The following is a 25,406-nucleotide window of genomic DNA, read 5'->3' on the forward strand; positions in this document are numbered from 1 at the left end:
CGGAACTGCAGCAGCCGCTGATTCCCTAACTATCTAAGTGACGCACTATCGTGACAGGAACCCTAACCTAGGGCCTGTCCCTGTAGTACCGCAACCTGTGGGGCTTGGAGAAACTCCTAGGGCCTGCGGGGTTAATAACCTGCCCCACTCCCCTCGCTCGTCCCAGTCCTAACTCTAGCTACTAACTCGCTAGTACTAACAGCGCCTGCAGCAGACACACTGCTCACACAGTCAGCCTGCAGACACTGCACTCAGTACATGCAGCGACAACACACAACAACAATACACCGCACCTGGAACTCGCAGCAATAACACACTACGTACACTCAGCATCCGCTGCACACCCTGTGCTTATTTGTCAGTGCTCACATCACTACCCGCTGTGGCACTGCCAAACCTGCACCCTCACACACCTAAGGGTGACCTCCCTATCTAGGGCCGTCCCTCTTCAGTTACCCCCTGCCCTAACAGGGATTTGGGGCCTGCCTGGGACTTGGGGAAACCTTACCTGGTGCAGGAGCCACTCGCTCCCTGCACCCTTCCTTCCCCTTCCTCCTCCTCAGCCTGACTGACGTGACACTAAGCCCGCGAAATGTATCCTTTCTCCTGGGTGGGAATCCTCCAGCCCTATTGGCTCTTATCAGGTACCTGGTGCCTGTCTCCCTATGCCTCCTGGGAGTTGTAGTTCCCAGGGGGCTGTCTGTGTATTGGGGCCGCGTGCGCACTTGCCCTGCGCATGCGCGAACTACTAATGGCCGTCGCAACCTTTTTCCCTGCTTCCCTACCCTCGCGCGACCTCCTAAGAGCTGCCTTAGCTTCCTACCCCTATCTGCGCATGCGCGATCCCGCGCACGCTCGCGCAACATGTCATGGCGGCCCCCGCTAGCCGGGTGCGCCGCCGGAGCTCCAGGGATGCCGAGCGCTCCCTGCACTGGCCCCCACCCTCGCGAAGTGTCGGCGGGTGCGTCGCTGCCTCCGGCGGCACCCGCGACCACTCGGCACTCGCGGAGGGGGGTCAGTGAGTCAGAAAAGACCTCGGAGTTACATATGTATTGGGGGATGTATTTTTATATGCATTGGAGGGGTGGATGTATTTTATATGTATCGGGGGGGGTGTATTTTATATGTATTGGAAGGGTGGGCGTATTTTTATATGCATTGAGGGGGTGTATTTTTATATGTTTTGGGGGTGGGTGTGGGTGTGTTTTTATATGGATGTATTTTGTGTTGTATTTTTAATATGTATTGGGGGTGTATTTTTACATGCATTGGGTGGTCTTTTTTTATATATATTGGGGGTGGTGTATTTTTACATGTATTAGGGGGTTGGTGTGTTTTTATGTGTATTGGGGATGGTGTATTTTTACATGTATTAGGGGGTGGGTGTGTTTTTATATGTATGGGGGTGTGTGTTTTGCACCATTTCATATTCTATTTCGTAAAAAATGCTGGGAGGGCACTCAATCACCAAACCCCTCCCCAGAATTTTTTAATTAAATAAAATATGAAATGGTGCAAATTGGTGCATACTTGGAGTGAAATTTAGAAAATATTACATAACGGTCTGATCATTCATAAATAACATACTTCCCCACCAACTTTTCGAGCGTGTCGCATGTTTCACCATTGTGTCCAGTATTTTTGGAGAAGCCACCTGGCAACCCTACACCCAGATGGTCCTATCACAAAGGTTAGGCTCCACCGGAAGTCGGGCCAAACTTCCGCAATCACTGCCTGGGTGGGCTCCCTCTGTCGCCAAAGCCGTGTAAGGACCCGCACCACAGGTAGGGCCCTGGAGGGAGGGACCTTTTTTATTTCTTACATGCAATGGTGAATAGATCCGCCCCTTCATACAAATATATATATATATATCAAATGGAAATATTACTTTATGCTCATTTGCATGTCTTAGACAGGTCTGCAACCCCACCTTTCACCATTATCACCCAGCACACAGCACTATTACATATATATATATATATACACACACACACATATACATGCAAATATATCGTCATTGTAGAGGTAAACGTCATTAACTACATTCTTTGAGTACGGAGGAAAAGGCAATTAAATGTTCTTTTATTTATTTATTTAACAATTTCAATATCATCTTATTATATATTAGTGAAAGCACTGTATGCCTGTCTGCATCTTCCTGTGTCCCTAGGGGAAATCTCATTGGTCCCTTGGGCCGCCCGCCCACGCACCTCTCATTGGCCTGTGGCGGAGTGACGACACACACACGCACGCACACACACACACCATCGTGACCCGCGCGCACCTCCTCTCCCCATGCCTCCCTGTTTCCCCCGCTTTCACCCCCCCGGCGCCGCTACAGTCAGCGGTGGAGCGGAGCGAGCGCCCGGGACACCCCCCACGGCTCTCAAGCACGCGCCGCGCGCCCCCGCACTCTCCTCCTCTCCCCGTGTCAGCTCCCCACCGGTGCTCCGCTCAGCTCTCCCCCCCGGAGCTCCACTCAGCTCCCCCCCGGTGCTCCGCTCACCTCCCCCCCGGTGCTCCGCTCGCCTCCCCCCCGGTGCTCCACTCACCTCCCCCCCAGTGCTCCGACAGGCAGTGGACACGTGGCGCCTAAGATGACGGTGCCCGGAAGGACCCCCTTCCTCCCTCGCGGAGTAAGATGGCGGCGGACGGAAGGAGAGGTGACATGTGTGTGTGTGTGTGTGACACTGTGAGTGGGGGGGGACACTGTGTGTGTGTAACACTGTTTGTGTGTGTGTGTGTGTGTGGGGGGGGGGGGGACACTGTGTGTGTGTGTTACACTGTGTGTGTGTGTATTACACTGTGTGTGTGTTACACTGCCTCTTACTCCTGTCTGTGTGTGTGACACTGTGTGTGTGTGTGTGTGTGACAGTCTGTGGTGGGGGTCCAGGGCTGATGTGGTGGGGGCCGGGGGGTGATGCAGGGGGGGGGGCAGTAATGTGAGGTGCAAGGGGCGGAGAGTGATGTGATGTGCAAGGCGGGGGACACTGATGTGGGGGCCAGGAGGGGTGGAGAGTGATGTGGGGTGCAGGAAGGGGAGAACGCAGATGTGAAGGAGGGGGGGGCGGAGCTGTGAAGGGGAACGGAGTTGTGAACGTGGGGGCCAGCCAGCTGTGAAGGGGGGTAAATCACGGGCAACGCCGGGTATATCAGCTAGTACTTAATAAGTTTTAGGTTTTGGTAACTCTGAACTATGACTAAATAGATACTTAATGAGTTGTTCCCTAGAAATATCAAGAAATTCCAAGTCAGGGAGTGCATTTAGTGAGTTTTTGCCAAAAATGCACTTAATGAGTTTTACTTCTACAACGACAATATATACAAATATATGCATATAAAGACAAAAATATACGTACACCATACACATTTTAAGTTATGGTGGGTGAAAAAGGCGACAAGAAACCTCCACCATATAGCATAGAGCAAATAATAAGATCACTTGTGAGCACATTCACGTCATAGACAGGTCTTCAACCCTGCCTTTCACAATTATCACCTAGCATACAGTGCTTCCACTGCAGCAAGGGATTCTGGGAAATGACATGCAAATGAGCACACCATGTCACATTTTGCCTGAAAACCATTATTTTATATATAGAAACGTAGATATATTCATATATTTACATATACTGTACACATTACACACACACTCATACCCATACATGCATATATACATGGACTTCTACTGTATGTCATATTGAGATGTGTTCAGTTCATCTGGCAGGGAGGGGGTTAATCCCCCAGATTACTCCAAGTGACTCACTTATAAAAGGATTACTCGCATTCCCATCATGCACAAGTGCAGTTTTCTTATTGGGGGGGGGGGGGGTGCATGTGTAAGCCTCTCCTCACATACTTACATTGTAAAAGGCCATGGTACACCTGCCAAAGATGAATAATGTAACAGGAATAAGATTACGAGATCCCATCCAGGTGTCTATTACGCTTTCTAGGGCTGGCACTTGAGCCACTTCCCTGGGCGGCAGAAGCTTTTTTACGATCCCTAATTATATATATTTCTCACCCCCCCCCCACTTCATTCCTCAACGCACAAGCTTATTTGTCATACGAGGAGTTTTTTTCAAATCCGATCACCTACTTCTAAGGTCAGTATGTTACCTGAAAATATCTCTTCACTTCTCCCTCTCATCTTATATTGCAGTTTGATATATTATTTTTTAACTATGCACACACATTTTTACTTCCCTGTTTAAAGAGGGTGGGGGGAGATAGATAGCCTGGGATGAGGCTATGTTTAAAAGCTGTGTTTAAAGCAGCATGCATTGGCTTACGGGTTTAACCATTTAATGTGATCTTAAGAGAAAAGGTGGCAGTGTGCTCATTTGCATGTCATTTCCCAGTATCCCTTGCTGCAGTAGAAGCGCTGTATGCTAGGTGATAATGGTGAAAAGCAGGGTTGCAGACCTGTCTAAGACATGTAAATGTGCTCACAAGTAATATTTTTATATGATTTTATATATATATATATATATATATATATATATATATATATATATACACATATATATGAATAGAGACACTCCCAGGCTCTTCATTAAAGTGGCAAAAAGAGTTGTTTTATTCTTTTTTAACGTTTATTGTAATTTCAGTCCCATTGGGGAATTGAGAGAAAACAATAGGTGAGGTTGAACGATTTAGATCATGGGCAAAACATAGACAGCCGTGTGCTAGAGTATTTAGAAATTAGACGAGAGATGTAGAGAGGAGCGGTGTTGTGTATAGCTTTGTAGGTGAACACAAGTGATTTGCATTTGACTCTGTATGGGTAGCCAATGTGGTAACTTGCATAATGGTGCAGCCAACAGAGAGGTTAATAAGGTAAATGAGCGTCACAGCGGCCTTTGGAATGGACTGGAGTGGTGGCAGAGAGGAGACCAACTAGAAGCAGGTTGCAGTAGTCCAGTCGGGATATCATTTATTTATAAAATATTTAACCATGAAATAAGACATTGAGAGTTACCTCTCGTTTTCAAGTGTGTCCTTGGCTCAAGTAAGAATAATGATTGTTCCGTGAGGAATGGACATATTTTAGCAATGTTGCAGAGGTGGAAATGGCATGATTTGGAGAAATACTGAATGTATGGAATGAAGGAGAGGGAGGAGTCAATTCACTCCTAGGCATCTAACTCGTGGTATCTGACTGCAAGGGAGAAATCCGGTATAGGTGTAGTTAGGAGGGGAAATTATATGTTTCGTTTTTTACACGTTAAGTTTAAGATCGAGATAGCAGAAAGTCAGTTAATGACACGAGACTGGAGAGCAGGGAAGAAGTGAGGAGTGGTAGATTTTGGTATCGTCAGCATAGAGGTGGTAGGGAAAACCAAATTACTCTATTAGTTTTCCAAGAAAGAAGGTGTCAATGGAAAAAAAGTAGGAGGTCCTAGAACAGAGCCCTGCGGTACACGAACTGTGAGGTGGAGTAAAAAGGAGGAAGTGTCATCAAAGGAAACACTAAAAGTGCGGTCAGATGTAAATCCAGGAATGGGCACCATTATGGAGGCTAATAAATTAGAGGTTCTGCAGAAGGAAGGGCTGATAAACAGTATCAAAAGCAGCAGAAATATCCCAAAAAATAACTAAGGCCAACTGTTCTTGTTATTTGGCCTTGAGTAGATCATTGGGAACTTTTATTAGGGCAGTTTCAGTGGAGTGGTGAGTACAAAATTCAAACTGTAGTGGGTCAAGGAGAGTCGAGAGAGAAAGTCCAGCAAGCAGTTGTTTTTCAAGACGTTTACATGCAAATAGAAGGCAGAAACTGTAGGACGGTAGCTGGGATGGGAGGCTGGATCGAGAGGTTTCTTCAGAATGGGTGTGACAGAAGCATGCTTGAAGGATGTTGGACATGAGTCTGTGCTCAGAAAGAGGCTAAAGAGAAGTTAGTGTAGGAAAAATTGCGGTGGAGAGTATCTGGAGGAGAAGTGAGGCCCTCATTGGGGATTAGAATTGAAAGTAATACAACACTCAAACCCCTATACCCTCGTGTTTTGAGGGTCACTCACTGTCGATTTTATGTAGTGACCGCATCTACTTCCCTGTTGCCTCCCCCTTCATACTTCACCTACTATAGCTTACATACCAGTAGGACTTTATTTTTTTTACATTTGTGCTTTGTATCGTCCTGTATATATTTTTTGCAGTGTCATTTAATTTATGGGAAGTAAACGTTAAGTTGTAATCATTATATGGATTTAGAGTTCATGTGAATAGGGACATTTTTCTATTTTCTCTCCTTGTTCTATTCCATTTATTTCAATCTTTGCAGAGTTGACACATTTATTGAACATCAGTTTGGTTTGGTCTTGCTGAGATTTACAAGTAAGTCCACTTTCTTACTTGCTTCGGTGAGTTCTCCGATTTGTTGCATGAGATCTGCATTTCTGGCAGAAATATCAATGTTATCTGTAAATCGTAGGGCGGGCACATACATCAAATATGACTTATTCATACTAGGCTCAAGTTCACAATCATTTCATTGTCCGCCCAGTTTGACATGATAACTTCAAGTGATCCACACCTCTCCCCATGCTTCACATGGTTTATCCCAGCTTGATGTGGTTAATTGATCACCTCCGTTTGCTATGGTCACCTAATGTATCACCTTCCAGGTTCATCACTTGAAAAAACAAACTCCAAACAAGCATGGTCCAGCTGTTGCCGGCACAGGAAGCAGCCAAGATCTACCACACCAATTATGTGCGAAATGCCCGTGCCATCGGTGTTCTGTGGGCTGTGTTCACCATCTGCTTCTCCATTATCATGGTGGAAGTCTTCATCCAGCCCTATTGGATTGGGGACAGTCTCAACACTCCCCAGGCTGGATACTTCGGTCTGTTCAGCTACTGCATCGGTAATGCCCTGACTTCAGAGCTCATCTGCAAGGGCAGCGCTTTGGACTTCGAGAGCATCCCCTCGGGAGCCTTCAAGACAGCCATGTTTTTTGTGGGCATCTCCATGTTCCTGGTGGTGGGCTCTATGCTGAGCTTCAGCCTCTTCTTCTTCTGCAACTCGGCAACGGTGTACAAGGTCTGCGCATGGATGCAGCTGGCCGCCGGTAAGGTGGTTTGTGGTGTGGAGGTCAGTTATGTCTGTCCCTGGATCACTGAGGAGTGGGACGGACCCTGCATGGTTCTATATTGCTCCTTCTTTCCTGGTTCTACTTTGCTTGTAGTTCTCTTTGGCTCCACTTGTAGTGGGTATTTGCTCTTTTGCCCCCAATTTCCTTTTTCACTAATCTCTCATGGTTCTTATTGATCCCCTGCTTCTGTTCTTCCTTCTAATTCTTCTCCAGCTTCACCACTAGTGGTTTCCCCTTACTTTTGGCTTCCCCTCCCTGCAGCAGCCAGCCTGATGATCGGGTGCCTGATTTACCCTGATGGTTGGGACTCTCCCGAGGTCCGGCGCATGTGTGGGGATAAAACTGATAAGTACACGCTTGGAGCCTGCACCGTGCGATGGGCCTACATCCTTGCTATCATTGCCATCATGGATGCCCTCATCCTATCCTTTCTCGCCTTCGTGCTGGGGAACCGGCAGGACAGTCTGCTGCCCGAGGACTTCAAGATCCAGAACAAAGGTCAGCACCGGCCACTGTCACCTACACACTGCATTACTTACAATACACATCTGCAGTGCCACTGCACCTTTCCAAGTCTTACTGTATTACTCTTCTTGACTGCCAGATTTTGGATATAATGTGCATAGTAAATAACACAAAAACCAGGCAAGAACCTCTAGATCATTTTTCTAGAGGTAAAACTCATTTACTGCATTTTAGGCAAAAACTCATTAGACACCTATTCTTCAGAACATGTCATATCAAAATACCTTCCTTTTTTTAATACAGAATTTTTCCTGTCAAAAAGAACATTTAATTGCCTTTTCTTCAGTACTCAAAGAATTAAGTTAATGACTTTTACCTCTACACCGACGATATAGTACTCGCTGACAGGGCCGCCGACAGGAGTTAGGTGCTGACAACTGTCCTGGGCCGTGGCTGCCTGGCCAGCAGTGAGGCTTAACTTTTGCATCTGGCGGTCAGTCCCCAGCTGCGACCCAGCCTTCACTGCAACCACCCCACTGGTTGGAGCCAGAAGTCAGACCCAACTTCCACATCCGCCCACCCCCCCCCCCCCATTTTACCGTGGGAGGGGGGGAATTGTATGCAAGGAGGCAGGGAATTGTGGTGGGGGGATTGAGGATTAAGTGAGAGGAGTGGGACATTGTGAGAGGGGAGAGAGGGGGAAAGGTGGAGCGATGGGGGGGAAAAGAGTGTAACAGGGGAAGAGTAATGATGGAGCTAAGGTGGAGTGAGAGAGCAGGAGAGGGGGTGTAGGATTGGGGGAGAGGCAATGTAAGTGAGAGGGAGTGGGTGAGCAATAGGGGGAGAGGGAGGAGTGAACAAGCAAGGGGGGAGAAATGAATTGGCAGGAGGAAAAGGGAGTGTGACAGAGAGAGGTAAGTGAGGAGTGAGAGAGGCAGAGACAGACGGGAAAGAGAAATACATGGGGAGAAGGCAAAGTGTGAGAAGGTGGAGAGAAATAGAGGGGGGTGAGGGGTGAGAAGGCGAGGTGTACAAGTGGAGTGTAAGAGGGAGGGCTCGCAAGGCTGCCAAAACAGGGAGCCCAGGTGGAAACTCCAGTCCTGGGCAAGCTGTCGGCGGTCCTGCTCGCAGATCCTATAAAGATTACTGGAGAACACAAAACGAAATAGCGTCAAACTTACTGTAACTTTTAATGCTGCAATTAAAATATAGCAGGTGGAATGCAACATGTGAATATAGGAATAACTACTAAGGCCCTTAGATTGAGATTACTTGAACATGTGTTGATAATCATAATTTGGCAAAAGGAGCAAACAGATTACCTCTGTTGAGAGACATTTCTTGTCCCATTACAAAGGTCACCCCCGAGGACTCGCATGTTTTAAAGTTACATGGGAAATGAGGTTTAGGGGGCACCTAGGGAAAAGCATACAGACAGCACCGATAGAGAACAGTGGTGAAACTATACACAAAGTAAAGTGTACAATATAAGAAAGACTGTACCAATAGTGATTAATGAAGATGCTGTTGCATGAATAAAGTTCCCGGCACCCATCATTTCATTACCAAGTCACTCTTTCCTTTATGTTTCAAGATTGTTTGAGATAAAGGCACACTTGCTTATTGGATACATTTCGATTTCACATATATCATTTCCCCCTGTACTGACTTTTTTTTTTTTAAATAACTTTTTCAGAAGATGAGAGCAGCTGAAGGAATCGTTCCAAATATGATCACAACCCAACATTTCCTCTTCCTGTGTACGCCGAGGATATGAAAGTGTGTGTATGCATAAAATATACACAAATATATTTAAACAGAAATGTGTGAATATCAGTTCTAATGCCGTTCTCATGATTGTGATGTGGCCACAGCAGGCTGAGAAAGGTGTTGGAACATCACATGGTCATTTGCCCATGTTCTCCTCTGACTGACATGTCTACTGTTCACTTCCACCACACGTGAACTCCTTTCAGTTGACATGGCCTCAAGATGTTTTGGTGATCCCACTTTGACGTGGTCACCACCACATAACATTCCCATCTCCAAATGGCCCCCTTCAAAGCCCTTGGTTTCCCCTCTTTGTCCAGCCCAGCCCACCACCACAGATATTACAAGCCTAGGGGACCAGTTTCCACACCAACCACTTGATTAACTTCCTATGACCACAGTGAAGTTCTAAAACGCAACCACAACATCGACCAATGTTTTGTGAAAGTGGACATATATACAGAGCTGTGAAGACTAGCTACATTTGCGATGTATATTTCCAATAGATAAGTCTATGTAGAGGACAAAAAAGATGCATCAATTTTTCTTTATATGTTGTCCAATCTGATCAACCTTGGATGCATCTTCCTGAGTACCAAGCTCTGAAAATCTGGGAGTAAAGGGGGAGTGGAATTAAAAACATACCGGAGGTAGGCGTTTGGGATAAAAAAAAAAAAGTGTATCAATTACCCACAAGACCCACGTAAACATGTCACTGGCATTAATTCACTTTGGTCCTAGTAGGAATTGCATCTTTATATTATAAAAGTGTTTGCATTCTAAACATTTGAAATAAGCAGAGAAAGAAGTCACCTTGTTGCTACTTTAGTAGTCACTTGTGGCACAGGAAGTTCCAGGTGTCATACACATCAATGTAATTTCCTATAGACCAATGAAACTAAACGATCTAGCAAGAGATACTTGCGAGATTGGGTATACCTCGCTACTACAGAACCTCAGTCTAGAATCAGAACGACATATTAAAATCTCGCTTCCCCCTCAACATCCTCTCATATTGTCACCAAATGGTCAGTCCCAGGCAGATCCATAAACGTCACAGGTAGGTGATGGATGGACAGCAGAGAAATGCAGAACATTGAATATGGCAACACAGAGCAAAACCACAAAGCCCGTTAAATGGGATCATTTGATAAGATTGTTTTATGGGACAAAAAAAAAAAAAAGCACATCTGAGGTACCTGGGATATATATTAGAGACTTGCAAAGTATATTTATAGGAGTCACAGCTCCTAAAGTATTTACATAGGACCAATACTAACAAATCTAAGGCGCTTGTGATGAAGGGGGCACTGGTGTCAGACCCAACAGGATCAGAACCCACAACCTCTTTTAAAAAGGAAGCTACAGGGGTGAGCAGTAGAGCTCAAAGTATGCTTTGAGAATAAGGAGGCGGGGGGTGTGGGGGGACTCATTAAAATATACTTTGTATATCTCATTAGCATACATATATATCCCAGGTACCTCAAGTGCTCTTTTGAGCACAGAGGTCTCCCCTATGTTATTTAGAGGTAGGTTTGAGCAGAGATGGAGACACAGAAACACACACAAATTTAAGTTATCGTCGTCCTCTGCCTTCTGAGGTAGAGAAAAAATTGTGAATTGTTTGAAGCGGTTTAGCTTTTTGCACTTAAAAAATGAACTATTAGAATTCCGCAAGATGTCAAAAAATGTGTTTGCGCTCATTCCGGCCACAGACCCAGAATGACATTACCGTAATAATAATACAAATAAACTTTTCCACGCTGTTTGAACATGCGAGAACGGCTTGGAGAATAGCAAAGCATGAAAATCCAATCGGAAAGGGCTTTCTGCACAATCCAAAGCTACTAGAATAGCCCCTTTGAGTGTCAGAGGGGCCGTGGCACCAGACTACTAAAATTAGAGCGTTTAACCTTTTGTGTCTCTGGTTCCATGTTCAATTTTCATGTTTTATGGATTGGTGCTTAAAAGACTTGTTATTTATTACCTGACATGCAAACATTAGCATTAACGTTATTAAACGTGTTGCCAGACTAATGCTGGTTTTCCCAAGCAGTAGTAGGAGCTCGCACAGAGGAAATAACACAGCAAACATTCCAACATCAGTGATCAGGGCTAAAATATCACGCAGTTTAGAGGGGATCACGATGGCAGCCATCATTAATGAACCCAGAAGAAAATGGCTTTAAAGCAATTTGCAGTTTTTCTTTTTGTTTTAAGCTACATAAATTTCCCCTTTTACGATCCATGTGAGAGAGGGAAGGGGGCCAAGGTTATTATTAAATTACTTTATTGTACTGCATTTACAGAGTATCAACGCAAAACACCCCTCCAAAAAGAATAAAAATTAAATATTTTTTTAACTTTCCAAACTAACCGCAAATGAAAATAACAGGGAGGACAGAAATTTGACACAGAACAAAGGTAACAAGAATGGGAGAAGTGTAACCCGATGACAGTGACGTGTTGAATGGGTTAGTCAATCCAAAGTAGAAGCAAAGTGACCGTGTCAGTTAGAAGACCCTTATGCCATTAAACATACTGTGTGATTAGGTCAGTTCGTCCTTATATGGACTGACCTTTAGCCCATTAAACAAGTCACGGTCATTAGGTCACTTTGCTCCTAAGTGGATTCATGTGTGTTAAAATCTGAAGCAATAGGGTTTGGTCACATGCGTTATTTGAAATGGAGGGACGTACGGTGACATTAAAATGGCCCTATATACTCAGGCTACAGCAGTGTTTCAGGTGCAGGTTTTGCTATGAAATGTTCCTGTCGAATGCAAAACCCGGTTTGGTCCTAGAAGTATAAAAATCAGTGGCATCCTCCTGTGGAGGACGGTTTAAGTAACGCGTTGTTGGCTGCCTGGCAGCCAAGGGGTTAACTGGTATCGGGGGCTGGAGAAACAAGATTTGGCAGGGGGAAAAAAAAATAATTCTAAATTAAAGCCATTTGTTTTGAAACCATGTAACACTGCAAAGAAAAATATAAAATTCAGAATTAAAGGACATGCAGATTATGGGACAGAGAAATGATTTCGGATTTAAAAAAATAGAAATTAAAAAAAAAAAAAAAAACAATATAGGTCCCAAACTCTTTATTCCTGAATAAAAAAAGTCCCAAGGAGTTAAAAAATTATATATGCATGGGATCGCAGCAGAATTCTTACCTCATATGGAGCCGATTTCCTAATCAACCCCTAATTAGGGCAGCAGGAGCTGTATATTCTATGGCATTTGTCCTTGGGCCATTATAGGGTTTTGAATTTTAACGTAAACCTATTAAAGAGGTTACAATGTTGAACACGGCCAGGAAGGGGCCGCATGACTGATCTCCTTCAAAAATTCAATAGACCTAATTGTATATGCCCCCCTTCCCGCTGCAGATCTGCATTATTGCAAAATGTTGAGTTAATAGGGTTAGCAGCAGCTTCCCCAGAAGTTATAATGGGAATCTCGTGAGAGACTATCTCACCATATGATTGGGGGGAGGGGGGGGGTGCCTCACAAATTTACACATTCCATACACATCAAATCTAAATGTAATCCCCCCATTAACAGTGGGTGAATGGTATATTCTTAACGGGTGTCAGCAGATGAGTGGGGGAGGGCTTGGCTTGACCCAATATCCTAAAAATGGATTACTAAGTGGAAAGATATTAGGGCCCCCACCCCACCCCATCATGAACTGAAAATAAATGGAACATTCCAGAGAAAGTGAGGACGTTTGGTATCCATGACAACATAGGGAGCAAATCAGAACTCAGGGGCCCTTGATGAGAGCATGGACTATTTCACACACTTGCAAATCAGAATGGGAGCAAACCTTACAGCGAAAGCTACATAGTACTCCTAAAGATTCTCACTTGTGGTATCTTCAGACACACACATGGTCCTGAATGGCTCAGGACTTTGCCACTGACACAGAACCCCCGCACCCCCCATTGGAAAGAACCCACCTCTTTACATCTTGCAGATGGTGGGAGTCACAAGCAGCAGTGTGGAGGGGCAAGTGGGAAGGTTCGGTGTATGAGTCACAACAGCAGGAATTAATTGGGAGTGAATAAGACCTATGACTGGGAGGGCTTCACTCCTAGAGGCTCCTGCTGTTGCCATAGACACAGACACCCACAGCCTGCACTAGGGCTCTCTGGAATGTCCCATTCAGCAGCCCAGCAAGAATAACTGGGTAGAAATAAAATAAATGCCCTCCTGTTTCCACCTCAACCCTAGACCCCACCTCTTCAGGGGGAAAATGGGAGGGCAGAGGAGGGAGAAATAAGGGGAAGTGGACCCCCTACCCCCTGTCCCCTCTAGGATTCCAGCCAAGGATGATTGATGCAATGGCCAGCTGTTGCCCGCTTCTCAGGGACCAATTCCAGCATGGGGAGCAGGAAGTCAGTAAATCCAACAGCTTCTTCCTCTGCCCACTCGTACTTTTCCATCAGGACCTCGAACAAGCCCCATGGTTTCAGCTTGGAGATGTGTTTCAGGTCTCCTAGTGAGGGGAGGAAACGAAGGTTAGAAGCCGAGCCGACCCTACTGCCCCAAAGGATACCAGAGGTCGCATCCAAGCATGCTACATGGACGTATGGCATTTCCGAAATGGTCTCTGTAGAGGACTCTGGGGTATGTAGTCCTTAGATATGAAGACCAGGACTAAAACTCATGACACACAGGGGGAAGGAAGCAGACTTGCAGGACTAAGCCAAACTTCCCAGGACTAAGCCAAACATTGGGGGAGATGTAATCCTGTTATTTTGTAATTAAGGGAGGACTACATACCCCAGGACGAAAGAGGTGCAGAACAGGACTAAACCAGACCTGCATATCTTAGGATTCTGTGAATTGTATTTAAGGAAAGCCAGACTACAACTCCCAGAATACCAAGGGAAAGGGAGCAGAGTTTCCGTCCCAAAAGGATTCCGGGAGTTGCAGTCCTGTATAAATATGAAAAATAGGACTACGAATCCCAAGATGCACACGGCATGGGGGGAGCACATAGTATCGCACCAAACTCACGTGTTTGGATTGTGTGATTCGTAGCCCCGATTTCCCAATTGTAAAATGAAAGGGGGTGATAAGCATACAGGACAGAAATAACCTTGCATCCCTTAGAATTCAGGGATTCGTAGTCCCTGCTTTCTATCTAGGAATAAAAATACTATAATTCTAAGGGTACTGTGGAGTCCTGAATGTACTACAATTCCCAGATTTCAAGGTGTGAATTCAAAGGGCCGGACCAGTTGTCTCTCCCACTGCCAACCTAATCACGCTGTGGGTAATAAGAAGCTGGTGGAAGAAAAGTTCATCAAAAAAATATAAACTGCATAAAAAACAAAAAAAACAACTCATACTAGTGAAGGTAAGACTACTGTGTGTGCACGGTGTGGCTGGAGTTGTATGTGTGTATGTATGGGGTGTGTGCATAAAGTGTGTGACTTGCGGGGTCGGGAGTATAAAATGTTAGTGTGTGACTGTACAAGGTTGTTGAGTTTGTGGGTGTGGTCATGTGTATGCATGTGTAAACAGTATGTGTGTGCATATAAGGTGAATGTGGCCATAGAAAGGTGTGTATATTACTGTATGTAACAAGGGCGCGTTTGTGCATGTATGCAATGAGGGGATACGGATATGTGCGCAACAAGCGAGCGCACGTAACAGTGTGTACATAATGAGGGTGAGGGTGTGTACGCGCGTATCGTGTATGTGCGCGCAACAGTGTGTACATAGTGAGGGTGAGGATGTGCGCACGTGTAACTGTATGTATATCCATCTCTCTAATAGGTGTACTTATTTTGGGTTACTATGTGAGGTGCTATACAGAACTATGTGTATCCGTTTTGAGCGCACTAAATAACCAATACACTATTGACCCGAGGATGTCCCACCTTGAATTTGTAATGTCACTGATGATCCCTCGGCTTCTCCTGCAACAGCACAGCCTAACCCCCTCCCGCTTGTGGATGGCAGGAATGTGGGTAAAGGTTTGTGCCATGGTGAAGCAGCAGCTAGCACCATCTATGACATCACAAATTCAAGGACGGTCGCACAACCACATTTAAGACGTTAATGTTAGGATTGTAAGACTTGTATAGCACATGTACGCTTTTTTTTTTTTAATGCTGGTTAGCGCCAAACCACAGCATGTGCCATGGAATATACAGCCAAGGCTGGTTAAGCAATTAAAATGAGAGTAGCAGGTACAGGAACATTGAAGTTCTAAGGTCCTTGGTGGAGAGGTAGGCTGTGTTCAACTCCGCCCCTGAGAACTTCACAGTGTTAAGGCTGTTGACTCCTGGGGGATGGAGTCTGAGAAGTGGGTTTTGTTAGGGTGTGAGCTTCTCAGGAGCAGAGTCTAGGAGGTAGGGTGTTTTAAGGTGTGAGCTCCTTAGGGGCTATATCAGGCAATTTAGGAAGATTGGAATCTAAACTGTAGTAGTCTGCTCTCAGATTGAACAGGTGTACAGGGGGGCTATTTATGATCCAGGCTGAATAAATCAGATCTTGGGGCGGAACAAATGATCTTAATATGATTAGGGAGCAAGGTACTTAAGAGGCGTATTAATCCGACACCTCGGCTGTATTTGCAGTATGACGTGATCCCTTTGGGGGGTAGACCTTATTAGTATTAGAGGCTGAATTAGTCTGACTTCCTTAGGAGGGGATCCTATAAACGGAGCTGTATCAGTAATCTCCACAGGGGAGGAGTCTTATCTTCGCTTCATTGGTCTGGTTTCCACAGATAAGACAGTGAGCTGATTGCAGTGGCATTTCTGATATGAACTGTATTAGTCTGACCTTGTCTGGATCGAAGCTTGTGACCTGGGCAAGTCTGATCTCAGGGATAGTTTATAATCGGAGTAGCATTAATCTGGTTTCTGCGGATTTGGCCGTAATATCCAATAGAAGGGTGTTTCTGATCAGAACTTTATTAGTCTTATTTCCTTAGTGACAGTGTGACCCTGGGCTTGGTTAGATTGATCTCTTCTGGGGGGTCACCTCCTCAAGGGCAGAATCAGACCTGCGTGGCATTAGTCTGAATTTCTATGGGGTGAAGTCTCCTCTGTTGCAGCACGTACAAGCTGCTATCACTTCTCACTGTTACCTTTCTTGGTGAAGAACTCCTTGGAGTATTTTCCAACCGCAATGAGCTTGCGCGGGATCCGGCCCAGCAACTCGATGATCAGTGCTATGTGGTCTGTGAGAGCCGGTGAAGAACACAAGAGTACGGTAAAGGAGATGCCCTGAACACACCCGTCCCAACTGCCTGCCTGTGGCTCAGATGGTGAGATGGGGAGGGGGAAGAGAAGACGCTATCTCTTCGGGTAAAGAAATCCTTAGAGTGTTTGCTACAGAGTGCCATGTGTATCGGGATCCTGCCTAGCAGCTCTATAATGTGCGCAATGTGGTCTAGAAGGGGGGACGGGGAGAGCTAGGGGGAGAGGAGCTGGGCACATCGAGGGGAGCTGGGCACAGCAAGGGGAGGGGAGCTGGGCACAGCAAGGGGAGGGGAGCTGGGTACATCGAGGGGAGCTGGGCACAGCAAGGGGAGGGGAGCTGGGCACAGCAAGGGGAGGGGAGCTGGGCACAGCAAGGGGAGGGGAGCTGGGCACAGCAAGGGGAGGGGAGCTGGGCACAGCAAGGGGAGGGGAGCTGGGCACAGCATGGGGAGGGGAGCTGGGCACAGCAGACAGGTGGCAGAGTATCAGAGCAGAGAGAGGATACATCATAGGGGTTGCGTGACACTACTAAGGCCGCGCTTATAATCCTTGCTAAGGTGACAGTCGCTGAAAATAATCAAATTCAATTCCAGCGACTGCGACCAAGCCGTCGCTCCTACTATAAGCGCACATAACGGATGCAATACATTTGTTTTGATGTGACGTTGCATTGCCGGAACTATAAGCGTGGCCTAGGGAGGGTTGTCATGCAGAATAGCGGGGATGGAAGCACGCCCTTCAAATATCACACCTGGGTATTCATCTCCCCCTTCTATTTTTCTGGGAGTCCATCGCATCGCCCCTCAATTTCACCCGAGCCTGTTGCTCATTATCTGCCCTGTATGTTCACCCCTATGCCCAGTCTCACCTTCATCCCGCGAGTAGTCCTCCCCGGAGTGAGGCTCGAACAGGTAATCTCCAGTTGCCAACTCAAAGGCCTGGGGGGGGGGGGAAGGGTCAGAGGTCACAGGTTATTAAGTAATGGAATATCCCAGGCAGCACCCAGGGTTATAAAGTACAGTAGTCTCGGTTATCCAACCTAAAACGGGACCAAGACCATGTTGGATAATTAGGAAACGTGAGGGGGGGGAGTGAAACAAACAAATTAATGTAGTATAAGTATGTAATATATTAAATGCAGTACAGTATAAGTTTGTATAATACATACACATATGTATTAGGTGTATTAATACAGTACATAATTATTCAACAGTTATTGCTTAAAGAAATTAGTTGTGCAGCGAGCGGCGGGAGCGGGGCGTGGGCAGATGTTAGATAAAACAAAAAAGGTTGGATAATCAGGACTCTACGGGAATTGTATATTCTAGCCAAGCCTGTCCTGGATATTCTAGCCAAGCCTGTCCTGGTTTTACCAGTGAATAGTAGCTCCCAAACACAGGAAAATTGTCAAAAAAAAATTATACTGCATCTCATCCCCCTGCTCCCCCAAAATTAACGAATGGAACCTTTCATGTATATCAGGGTAATCGAGGAATGGAACAGCTCATCCCTGCCATGGTACTGTACATTCCTTGTACCCTCATCCCCCAAGTTATCAAGGAATAGTACCTGTAACCTCCCTTCCCTTGGAATGATCCCTCCCTCTGGGTATTAGTATGTGGCCACCTGCAACTCCTTTGGAATAGTCAATTTGTGGTTATAAGTAGGAGGCCTTCCACTCCTTCCCTTCAAATTGACCATATTTGGTAATTAGTAGGAGGTCTGCTCCTTCCCCTGGAAGGCTTCCCCTCTCTGGTTATTAATGTCTTGGTGGTTCCCCTCTCACCATGCAGGCTGTGCTCCAGATGTCCGCAGGGGTGCTGTAGCCGGAACCCATGAGTACTTCCAGGGAACGGTATTGCCGGGTCTGGATGTCCTCTGTGAAGTGTTTGTGCTGAGGGATGGGGTCACATGATCAGTACACACATCCCACCAAGAGAGGGGAGCAAAAGATCATAGCCTCAGAATCATGGGACCTCTCCAAAACAAAGAACTGTCTCACAAACTTAAGCAATACCCCAAAGTCAAGGGACCACCCCAAGAGGAGTGTAAAGAGATCACAACCCCCCCAAAGCAGAGGAACCCCCACAAATGAAACACCACCCCCCAAAAAACACAGGAAGCCCCCACTAAACCAAAAGACCCTTCTCCCAACCAAGGGAATCTTTTGCCAAACACAGGATCCCCTCTCCCAAAAGAACCAACACAATGGATGCCTCAACCACAGGACAGCCCCTCCTCCCCCCTCTATTCCATGTCTCACCACCCAGCAGGCGTTGCCCAGGTCCGCGATCTTGACTTTTAGCTGATCTGCATTCTGGCGTTCCAGAGGATTCAGCAGGAGGCTGCCAGCCGTGGATTTCACTGCGTGGAAGCAAGAGAATGACAGGTCAGGAGGGGCTTAATAACCCTGCTGCTGTTGTGCCCCCAGGGGGCCCCTTGTTGTAAATCTGATCCCCCTGGAGTGAGCAATGACATCTCTATCCATAGACCTTCATTGACTTTGGGCAACTTTTTCCAGGCTCCTCTCACCCTCCAGCCCTTTTGGTTCCCCCCCGAATGCCTCTCCTTTCACCCTGGGCTCGAATACTTCCGTTAGCCCATCCCAAACCCGCTTTTCCATTTCCCACCTCTCACCCCAAGGGCAAGTCCCCCTCTCTGGATGTTGTCTTGTCCTCTTCAGGTCTTTCCTCAGCCTATGTGGCCTCAATCATACCCTGACATCTTTCCTCCATGTTCCCCCCTGCCCCCAGACCTTTTCTTAGGCTCCCTGGTCCCTGGTCACTCCCTCCACAATCCATGCCTGAATTTTCCCACCCTTGCGCCCCCCCCCCCCAATTCCTGCCACAACCCCATTCCAACCACACCTCCTTGTGGCGAGTCCCCCCTTTCGTCGGGGGACATCTCCCTCCGGATGCTCTCCTGAAGCTGGCTGATCTCCTTGCTCTCACTGCAGGACGGCTGGCACAACATGGCTTCCACTATGCTGGGCTCGAGGGTCACCTGGGGGTCTGACCCTTCAGACACACTTGTTTGCTCGCTGGGGCTGTCCAGGATGGACGGGGTGTTGAGTTCCGAGGAAGAGATGGGGGGGGCGTTGTGATGGTCCTCGTTGTGCATAGTGTTGCTGATTTCTGAGGGGAGGGTCTCAGAGTGACCATTACATCTCAACTCTGCCCTGCCGGAGAGTGACTCACTGTCTAAGAGAAAAAGACAGAAAGTGAGAGGGAAGGCGAGAGAGGGAAGGCGAGAGAGGGAAGGCGAGAGAGGGAAGGCGAGAGGGGGAAGGCGAGAGAGGGAAGGCGAGAGAGGGAAGGCGAGAGAGGGAAGGCGAGAGAGAGAGAGAGAGAAAAGGAAAGACAGAAAGTGAGAGGGAAGGCGAGAGAGAGAGGGGAAAGGAAAGACAGAAAGGGCGACAGGGTGCCCAGGCGCATGTGCTTGCGGCAATTCGGTACCTGGCTCCACCCAGGGTTCCTGGTGGTGTGCAGGAGGGCTGTCCTCTCTCTGGTTCTCCTCCGGGTTCTCTCCCCCTCGCTCCATTTCCTCAATCTCCTGAACCCGTCTCTCCAGAAGCTCCGCCTGGCGCTTCTGCTTCTTCTTTAGCTTTTTCTTCTTGTTCTTTGACATTTTAGCCAACTGAAAAGAGAGAAGGGGGAGAAGTGAGGGGCCGCACAGCCTGCACCTACAGGAATGGGGGGAGGGGCCGCACAGCCTGCACCTACAGGAATGAGGGAGGGGAGGGGCCGCACAGCCTGCAACTACAGGAATGGTGGGAGGGGAGGGCCACGCAGAGCATCATTCCATGTACTCCACAGAGCCTTTTCCCAGCCCCAATGAAAGGGATGCAGAACATGGCCACATCAGTGAGGACCGCCGGGCAGCAGCGCGTCCCTCCTACATCCCTTGTTGGCCGAGCAGAGCAAAGCACCTCCAGCAATTGGGGGGGGAGGGGGGGAAGGGGAGGCGGGAAAGAAGAAGCAGACAGCAGCGCCTCCAACATGCCATGAACATCGCAAGCAGCATACCTAAATCGCGTCATGATCAGAGGAAGAATCTCACAACTCCATGTCATGAAAACTTGGATGGAACATCACCATGCAATGAACACTCACCGTGTAGCGCACATCCACCAATACAAACGGTCCCATCAGAATATCGCACATGCAAAGCCCCACACTACCCAATGCTGGGATTCTCAGAACCTCTTAACCCATCCTAATGAATCTACAATGTGTTAAGAGCATTGTGGCCCCATCCCCTAATTCTACAAGGACGAATTACTCACGGGTTTGGGCTGCGGTGCCGTACTCACTGCAGAGAGAAGAGAGAGCAATGTGTGAGATGGAGACATATTAACGCCATCACAAGCCACGTCCACATCTACTTAAAGAGCATCCATTAGGGCAGGGTGACCCAAATTCCCAGAGTTTTAGCCCAATAAGGGGGAAGCAGACAACACTCACACCAATAAGTGTGGTGGAGCATCACCCTTCAATACCTGCGGAGCCTGAGGGGGGTGGGGCCCCGGAGCGTTGCCACTCTGTGGCTTCAGCTGCCAGCCTGCGCACATACGGCTCGTTGACGCACAGGAGGATGTTCTCAGGCTTGATGTCCGTGTGAATTATTTGACACTTGGCGTGCATGTAGTCCAGGCCCTGCAGAACCTGCATGGAAAGGCAGTTGAGGGAGGGAAAGCAAGGGGGGAGGGAAAACAAGGGGGGGCGGAAAAGCCGCAACAGGGAGCAAGAGTTGCGACAGAGGGGGGTGAGAAAGAGCCATGACAGGGGCGGGGAGAGCCGCCGCTGCAGGCGAGGGTACAATATGATATTTGAGAACAGGCTCCCCATCCATGGGGGGCGAAGGAGGTAGGAGTCTGGCAAATAATGCAAAGAAATAGTGCGTCCAGACCCTAGTGTGAACTGCATTCACAGGTACCTGTCTGATGATGCTCTTCACACAGGGCAGTGGGAGCCCCTGGTAATTAGACTTTATGATCCACTTCAGCAAGTGGTGTCCTAGAACCTCAAACACCATGCAGACATCTAGACAGGTGGGTGAGTCAGGGAATAAGAGTATACGTCTGTCCTGTACCTTCATTCACGCACACTTCCATACAGTCACCCCCCCCCCCCACCTGCAATCAACTCCCCCCGCTAACCCCACCACCCAGAATAACCCATCCTACAATCAACCTCAACCTTCTCTTTCTCTCTCTCTCCCCCCACAGTCACACCAACCCCCCCCCACCCCCTTCCATACATTTACATATAAGGATACGGGTCCCGTTGACTCCAGATATCTTGAAGTCATCCAGAAGCTGGACCACCTTCTCCCGGCTTGGATCATTGGGATCAGTGTTCCGCACCTGAGGTGATCAAAACATATACATTTAAAAACGGGTATGTGATCTCTCGTGTAGTTATATATAGTCTGTGCATTGTGGTATCTACTACTCAAAGCAGGTGTGCACGTGTACACACACAGCCCTGGTCTGTATGGTAGTCTCTCGCTCTGTATACAGTGAGTGAGTGTATGGTGGGCGGTTTGTCTGTATATAGTAGTGGTCTTCTTACAGCTCTCAGCAGTTTGATCTCTCCTGGGTATAGTAGTCTCAATCACTCCCACCAGTCTGAGTGTGTGTGTGTATAAAAATAACTATGCATTTGAGGTCTCTTTGTATAAAAGGCGTTTCCCCACAGCAGTCTGATCTTGTGTGTGTACCAGTCTTTCCCTTGCATGTACACAGGGGGCAGTGTGTGTGTTCTTACAGCTCTCAGTAATCGGATTTCATCTAGCGCTGTCTCTGTATAATGCTCTGCACTCTTCACCACTTTCATGGCCACGAAACGTTTCCCCCTGAGAGCGACACCAAGTTACAGAGAGAACACAACACACCCGCCCACCAAATACCCCAACACTGCCTCCCCTCCTTTGTCCTTTCACCTCTAACCGAGGTTTCACTCCAGTGTCATAGTATCACCATAACAGATACCTCCTTCTCCCACTAGTCTGCCCCCCAATCTTCTATGCATTATCCTGATCTCTTACCCCTTAACCCCAAACCCTCAGCTCTCCCACGGTATCTCTGATACTCTTTGCCCTCCCAAGACCCCCCGAATTCCCCCTGCCATAGCAACCCCATTCCCCAACAACCCTATTCCCATCTAATATCACCCCACTTACTGCAGGTCCCAGGACAGCCACACAGTGGAGAAATGTCCCCACCCCAGCTTCCTGATCACATGGTACCGGCCGTTGAATAGGTCCCCAATTTTCACGTGGTGATATCCGCCTGAAATAGAGGGGAACATCAATGGAGGAGGGCAGAGAAATGCATCACCGTGGCAACAGCATGACCCTTGAACCGCCGGACCCATCTCCATTGCCACCACGTACCTTGTTTTCACAGCAACTGCTCTCTGGCAACAACCTATCCTATCTCCATGACAACCACACGCCCAGTAACCACAGGCACAATCTAAACATACCCCCATCTCCATAGCAGCCCTCCCACACATCCTTAGCAACTGTGTACCAGTCACCATACTACTCCCCCACCACCAAAAAGTTATCCAAAGTGACCCGCCCCTCCCACCTTTGCAGTAATCGTTGGGATCCTCCTGCTCATCATCATCTGAGCCCAAAATCTCCTCCTCCTCGTCAAGGTCACATTCTGACTCCCGGGCGGAGCTGCGTTGGGGGGGCTCCGGCCTGTAAGACCCACACAGTGTCACAGGTATATACAGGAGGGGGGTCCCCCAAAGAAATTCTCTTTACTTCTCATATAGCTCCAGTCGCTATAGAAATCCAATTTCCTTCCCCTACAGCCCCAGTATTACTGGCCTCACTTCCCTCAAGGACCCAATCCCTATATAAACCCCCAATACTTCTCTTCAGCCTGTCCCTACAAAAATCCACTTTACTTCCTCTTTTCCGCCCTAATCTCAAACTTCATGATCCACAAGATCCACAAGGATCCTTCATGATTTCAACCCCAGAAAAGGATTAACAATTTTTTTTTACTTTGTCACAAATATAACCGCCATTGTGAACCCTATACAAAGCTACCTTAAAACTTTAGCCTTCGCTGCAGCATCCCGACCTCATTTGGGGAAGATAACATAACGAAATCCCCTTTTATATATACTTGCTTTTTGTGAGTTTTCTTTGCCTTTGTACGCTTCTTGCGAGCTTGGAGGGCCAGAACTGCAGGAGAGGACAGAGATACATACACATACTTTCATCTTTCATGGGACAATGATAATAGAAAGCGAAGTTTAACTCCTTTCCTCCTAGCGGGGCCTTACAACGGCTGCAACCAAATATCCTAGTCCGTTTTCTCCCCCACCCAATCTCTTGCACTCGTCCTGTTCTCCACCCCTCATCTCCAGTTCCCCCCACCCCCTCTTCTCCAGTTACCCCCTTCACCCAGCTCACCCTCCAGTTTTCCCCTTGCTTGCCTGTTCTCACCCCCTCGCCCTTCTGCTCTCACCCCCACCCCTCTCTCGCCCTCCTATTCTCACCCGCACACCTCTCGCTCTCCTGTTCTCACCCCCTCCCCTCTCTCACCCTCATGTTCTCACCCCTCCCCTCTCTCGCCCTCCTGTTCTCACCCCCACCCCTCTCTCGCCCTCCTGTTCTCACCCCCACCCATCTCTGGCCCTCCTGTTCTCACCCCCACCCATCTCTGGCCCTCCTGTTCTCACCCCCACCCATCTCTCGCCCTCCTGTTTTCACCCCCACCCCTCTTTCGCCCTACTGTTCTCACCCCCACCCCTCTCTCGCCCTCCTGTTCTCACCCCCACCCCTCTCGCCCTCCTGTTCTCACCCCCAACCCTCTCTCGCCCTCCTGTTCTCACCCCCACCCCTCCTGTTCTCACCCCCACCCCTCTCTCGCCCTCCTGTTCTCACCCCCACCCCTCCTGTTCTCACCCCCACCCCTCTCTCGCCCTCCTGTTCTCACCCCTACCCCTCTCTCGTCCTCCTGTTCTCACCCCCACCCCTCTCTCGCCCTCCTGTTCTCACCCCCACCCCTCTCTCGCCATCCTGTTCTCACCCCCACCCCTCTCTCGCCCTCCTGTTCTCACCCCCACCCCTCTCTCGCCCTCCTGTTCTCACCCCCACCCCTCTCGCGTCCACCCGTCTCTCGCCTTCCTGTTCTCACACCACTCCCACTCCCTCTCCCACTCCCACTCCCACTCCCACGCGTTCTCACCCGCCGTTCCATTTCCCCCCTTCTCACCTTTTCTCTCCATGATCGGCCGGTACTCTCCGCGCCTGCGCCGTAACCTCACGAACCGCCTTCAGGCCGCGCCCACTCTCCTACGTCACACAGGCACGCACCGTAAAACTAGCCCCCCCGAGACCCTAAACGCGGAATCCGTAGACACTTAGGCCCCGCCCCCTGCACGAGAACATCACGATACGTCATCTTTGCGCGACGCCGTCAACTGCCAACCAGGCCCCGTCCATCTCGGTTAGGGGGCGTGGAACGAGGACGGAGGAAGCACGTGGGCAACCTGGTGACATAACAAGTCACTTGTCAGTATTTTCTTACTGAGGCTAAGAGGTGTTTTAGTATCATATGGAGTAGTTATACAGGGCAATATATTCTATTTGGCAGGAGGGATTATACAGGGCAGTTATATACGACATTAACATTGATCACATGGGGCAGTTATATAGGTCCACAGGAGGGGCTGTAAGGGGCAGCAAGATGTGTGTGTTTCCTCTACCACAAATATTCTACACTTCTGTGCCTCAATTAGATTGTAAACTCTTCGGGGCAGGGACTCTATCCTGGAAGTAGTTCTATCATGTGGCAGCCTTTCTTTCTCACAAACTGCTTG

At 48.1% G+C, this 25,406-nt stretch overlaps 3 protein-coding genes across 5 annotated transcripts in view; 1 reads left to right on the plus strand and 2 right to left on the minus strand.

Moving 5' to 3' along the window:
* CLPS (colipase) overlaps nucleotides 1–3,950 on the minus strand; it is a 24,085-nt gene extending 20,135 nt beyond the window's left edge. Inside the window, exon 1 of the mRNA XM_075614135.1 lies at nucleotides 3,864–3,950. Coding sequence (XP_075470250.1) covers nucleotides 3,864–3,932 — 69 coding nt within the window. The 5' untranslated portion in view covers nucleotides 3,933–3,950. The remainder of the gene's footprint in view (nucleotides 1–3,863) is intronic.
* LHFPL5 (LHFPL tetraspan subfamily member 5) lies at nucleotides 3,810–12,354 on the plus strand. 3 transcript variants are annotated; one of them, XM_075614132.1, is made up of 5 exons: nucleotides 3,811–4,109; nucleotides 6,287–6,339; nucleotides 6,630–7,075; nucleotides 7,361–7,597; nucleotides 9,261–12,353. In XM_075614132.1, exons 3-5 carry the CDS (start codon nucleotides 6,664–6,666, stop codon nucleotides 9,275–9,277), a joined length of 666 nt encoding a protein of 221 aa, XP_075470247.1. In that variant the 5' UTR covers nucleotides 3,811–4,109; nucleotides 6,287–6,339; nucleotides 6,630–6,663; the 3' UTR covers nucleotides 9,278–12,353. The 3 variants fall into 3 exon arrangements, with proteins under 3 accessions (XP_075470248.1, XP_075470247.1, XP_075470246.1); XM_075614133.1 differs by lacking the exon at nucleotides 6,287–6,339 and having other exon boundaries at nucleotides 3,810–4,109; nucleotides 7,364–7,597; nucleotides 9,261–12,354; XM_075614131.1 differs by lacking the exon at nucleotides 6,287–6,339 and having other exon boundaries at nucleotides 3,812–4,109; nucleotides 9,261–12,351.
* Nucleotides 11,608–24,981, minus strand: SRPK1 (SRSF protein kinase 1). Its single transcript, XM_075614128.1, has 16 exons — nucleotides 24,800–24,981; nucleotides 23,709–23,763; nucleotides 23,153–23,268; nucleotides 22,741–22,849; nucleotides 22,326–22,413; nucleotides 21,835–21,922; nucleotides 21,493–21,599; nucleotides 21,056–21,221; nucleotides 20,843–20,868; nucleotides 20,013–20,193; nucleotides 19,425–19,757; nucleotides 18,821–18,921; nucleotides 18,344–18,451; nucleotides 17,426–17,495; nucleotides 16,443–16,535; nucleotides 11,608–13,832 (listed from the first exon to the last, which is right to left on the minus strand). Exons 1-16 carry the CDS (start codon nucleotides 24,810–24,812, stop codon nucleotides 13,648–13,650), a joined length of 1,839 nt encoding a protein of 612 aa, XP_075470243.1. The 5' UTR covers nucleotides 24,813–24,981; the 3' UTR covers nucleotides 11,608–13,647.
* Nucleotides 24,982–25,406: the final 425 nt, after the last annotated feature.

The sequence above is a fragment of the Ascaphus truei genome, chromosome 9 (assembly GCF_040206685.1).
Source record: "Ascaphus truei isolate aAscTru1 chromosome 9, aAscTru1.hap1, whole genome shotgun sequence".
In the NCBI taxonomy this organism is placed as follows: Eukaryota; Metazoa; Chordata; class Amphibia; order Anura; family Ascaphidae; genus Ascaphus; species Ascaphus truei.

What these genes read in the sequence shown, in the direction of transcription:
- SRPK1 (XM_075614128.1), bottom strand. An exon ending in TGGCTGTCCTGGGACCTGCA is followed by an intron (nt 22,414 to 22,740) that starts GTAAGTGGGGTG and finishes TGTCGCTCTCAG; the next exon opens with GGGGAAACGTTTCGTGGCCA. An exon ending in GGAGTTCTTCACCAAGAAAG is followed by an intron (nt 13,833 to 16,442) that starts GTAACAGTGAGA and finishes TCCCCTCACTAG; the next exon opens with GAGACCTGAAACACATCTCC.
- LHFPL5 (XM_075614132.1), top strand. Translation starts at nt 6,664, where the DNA reads ATGGTCCAGCTGTTGCCGGCACAGGAAGCAGCCAAGATCTACCACACC. An exon ending in ATGGATGCAGCTGGCCGCCG is followed by an intron (nt 7,076 to 7,360) that starts GTAAGGTGGTTT and finishes CCCTCCCTGCAG; the next exon opens with CAGCCAGCCTGATGATCGGG.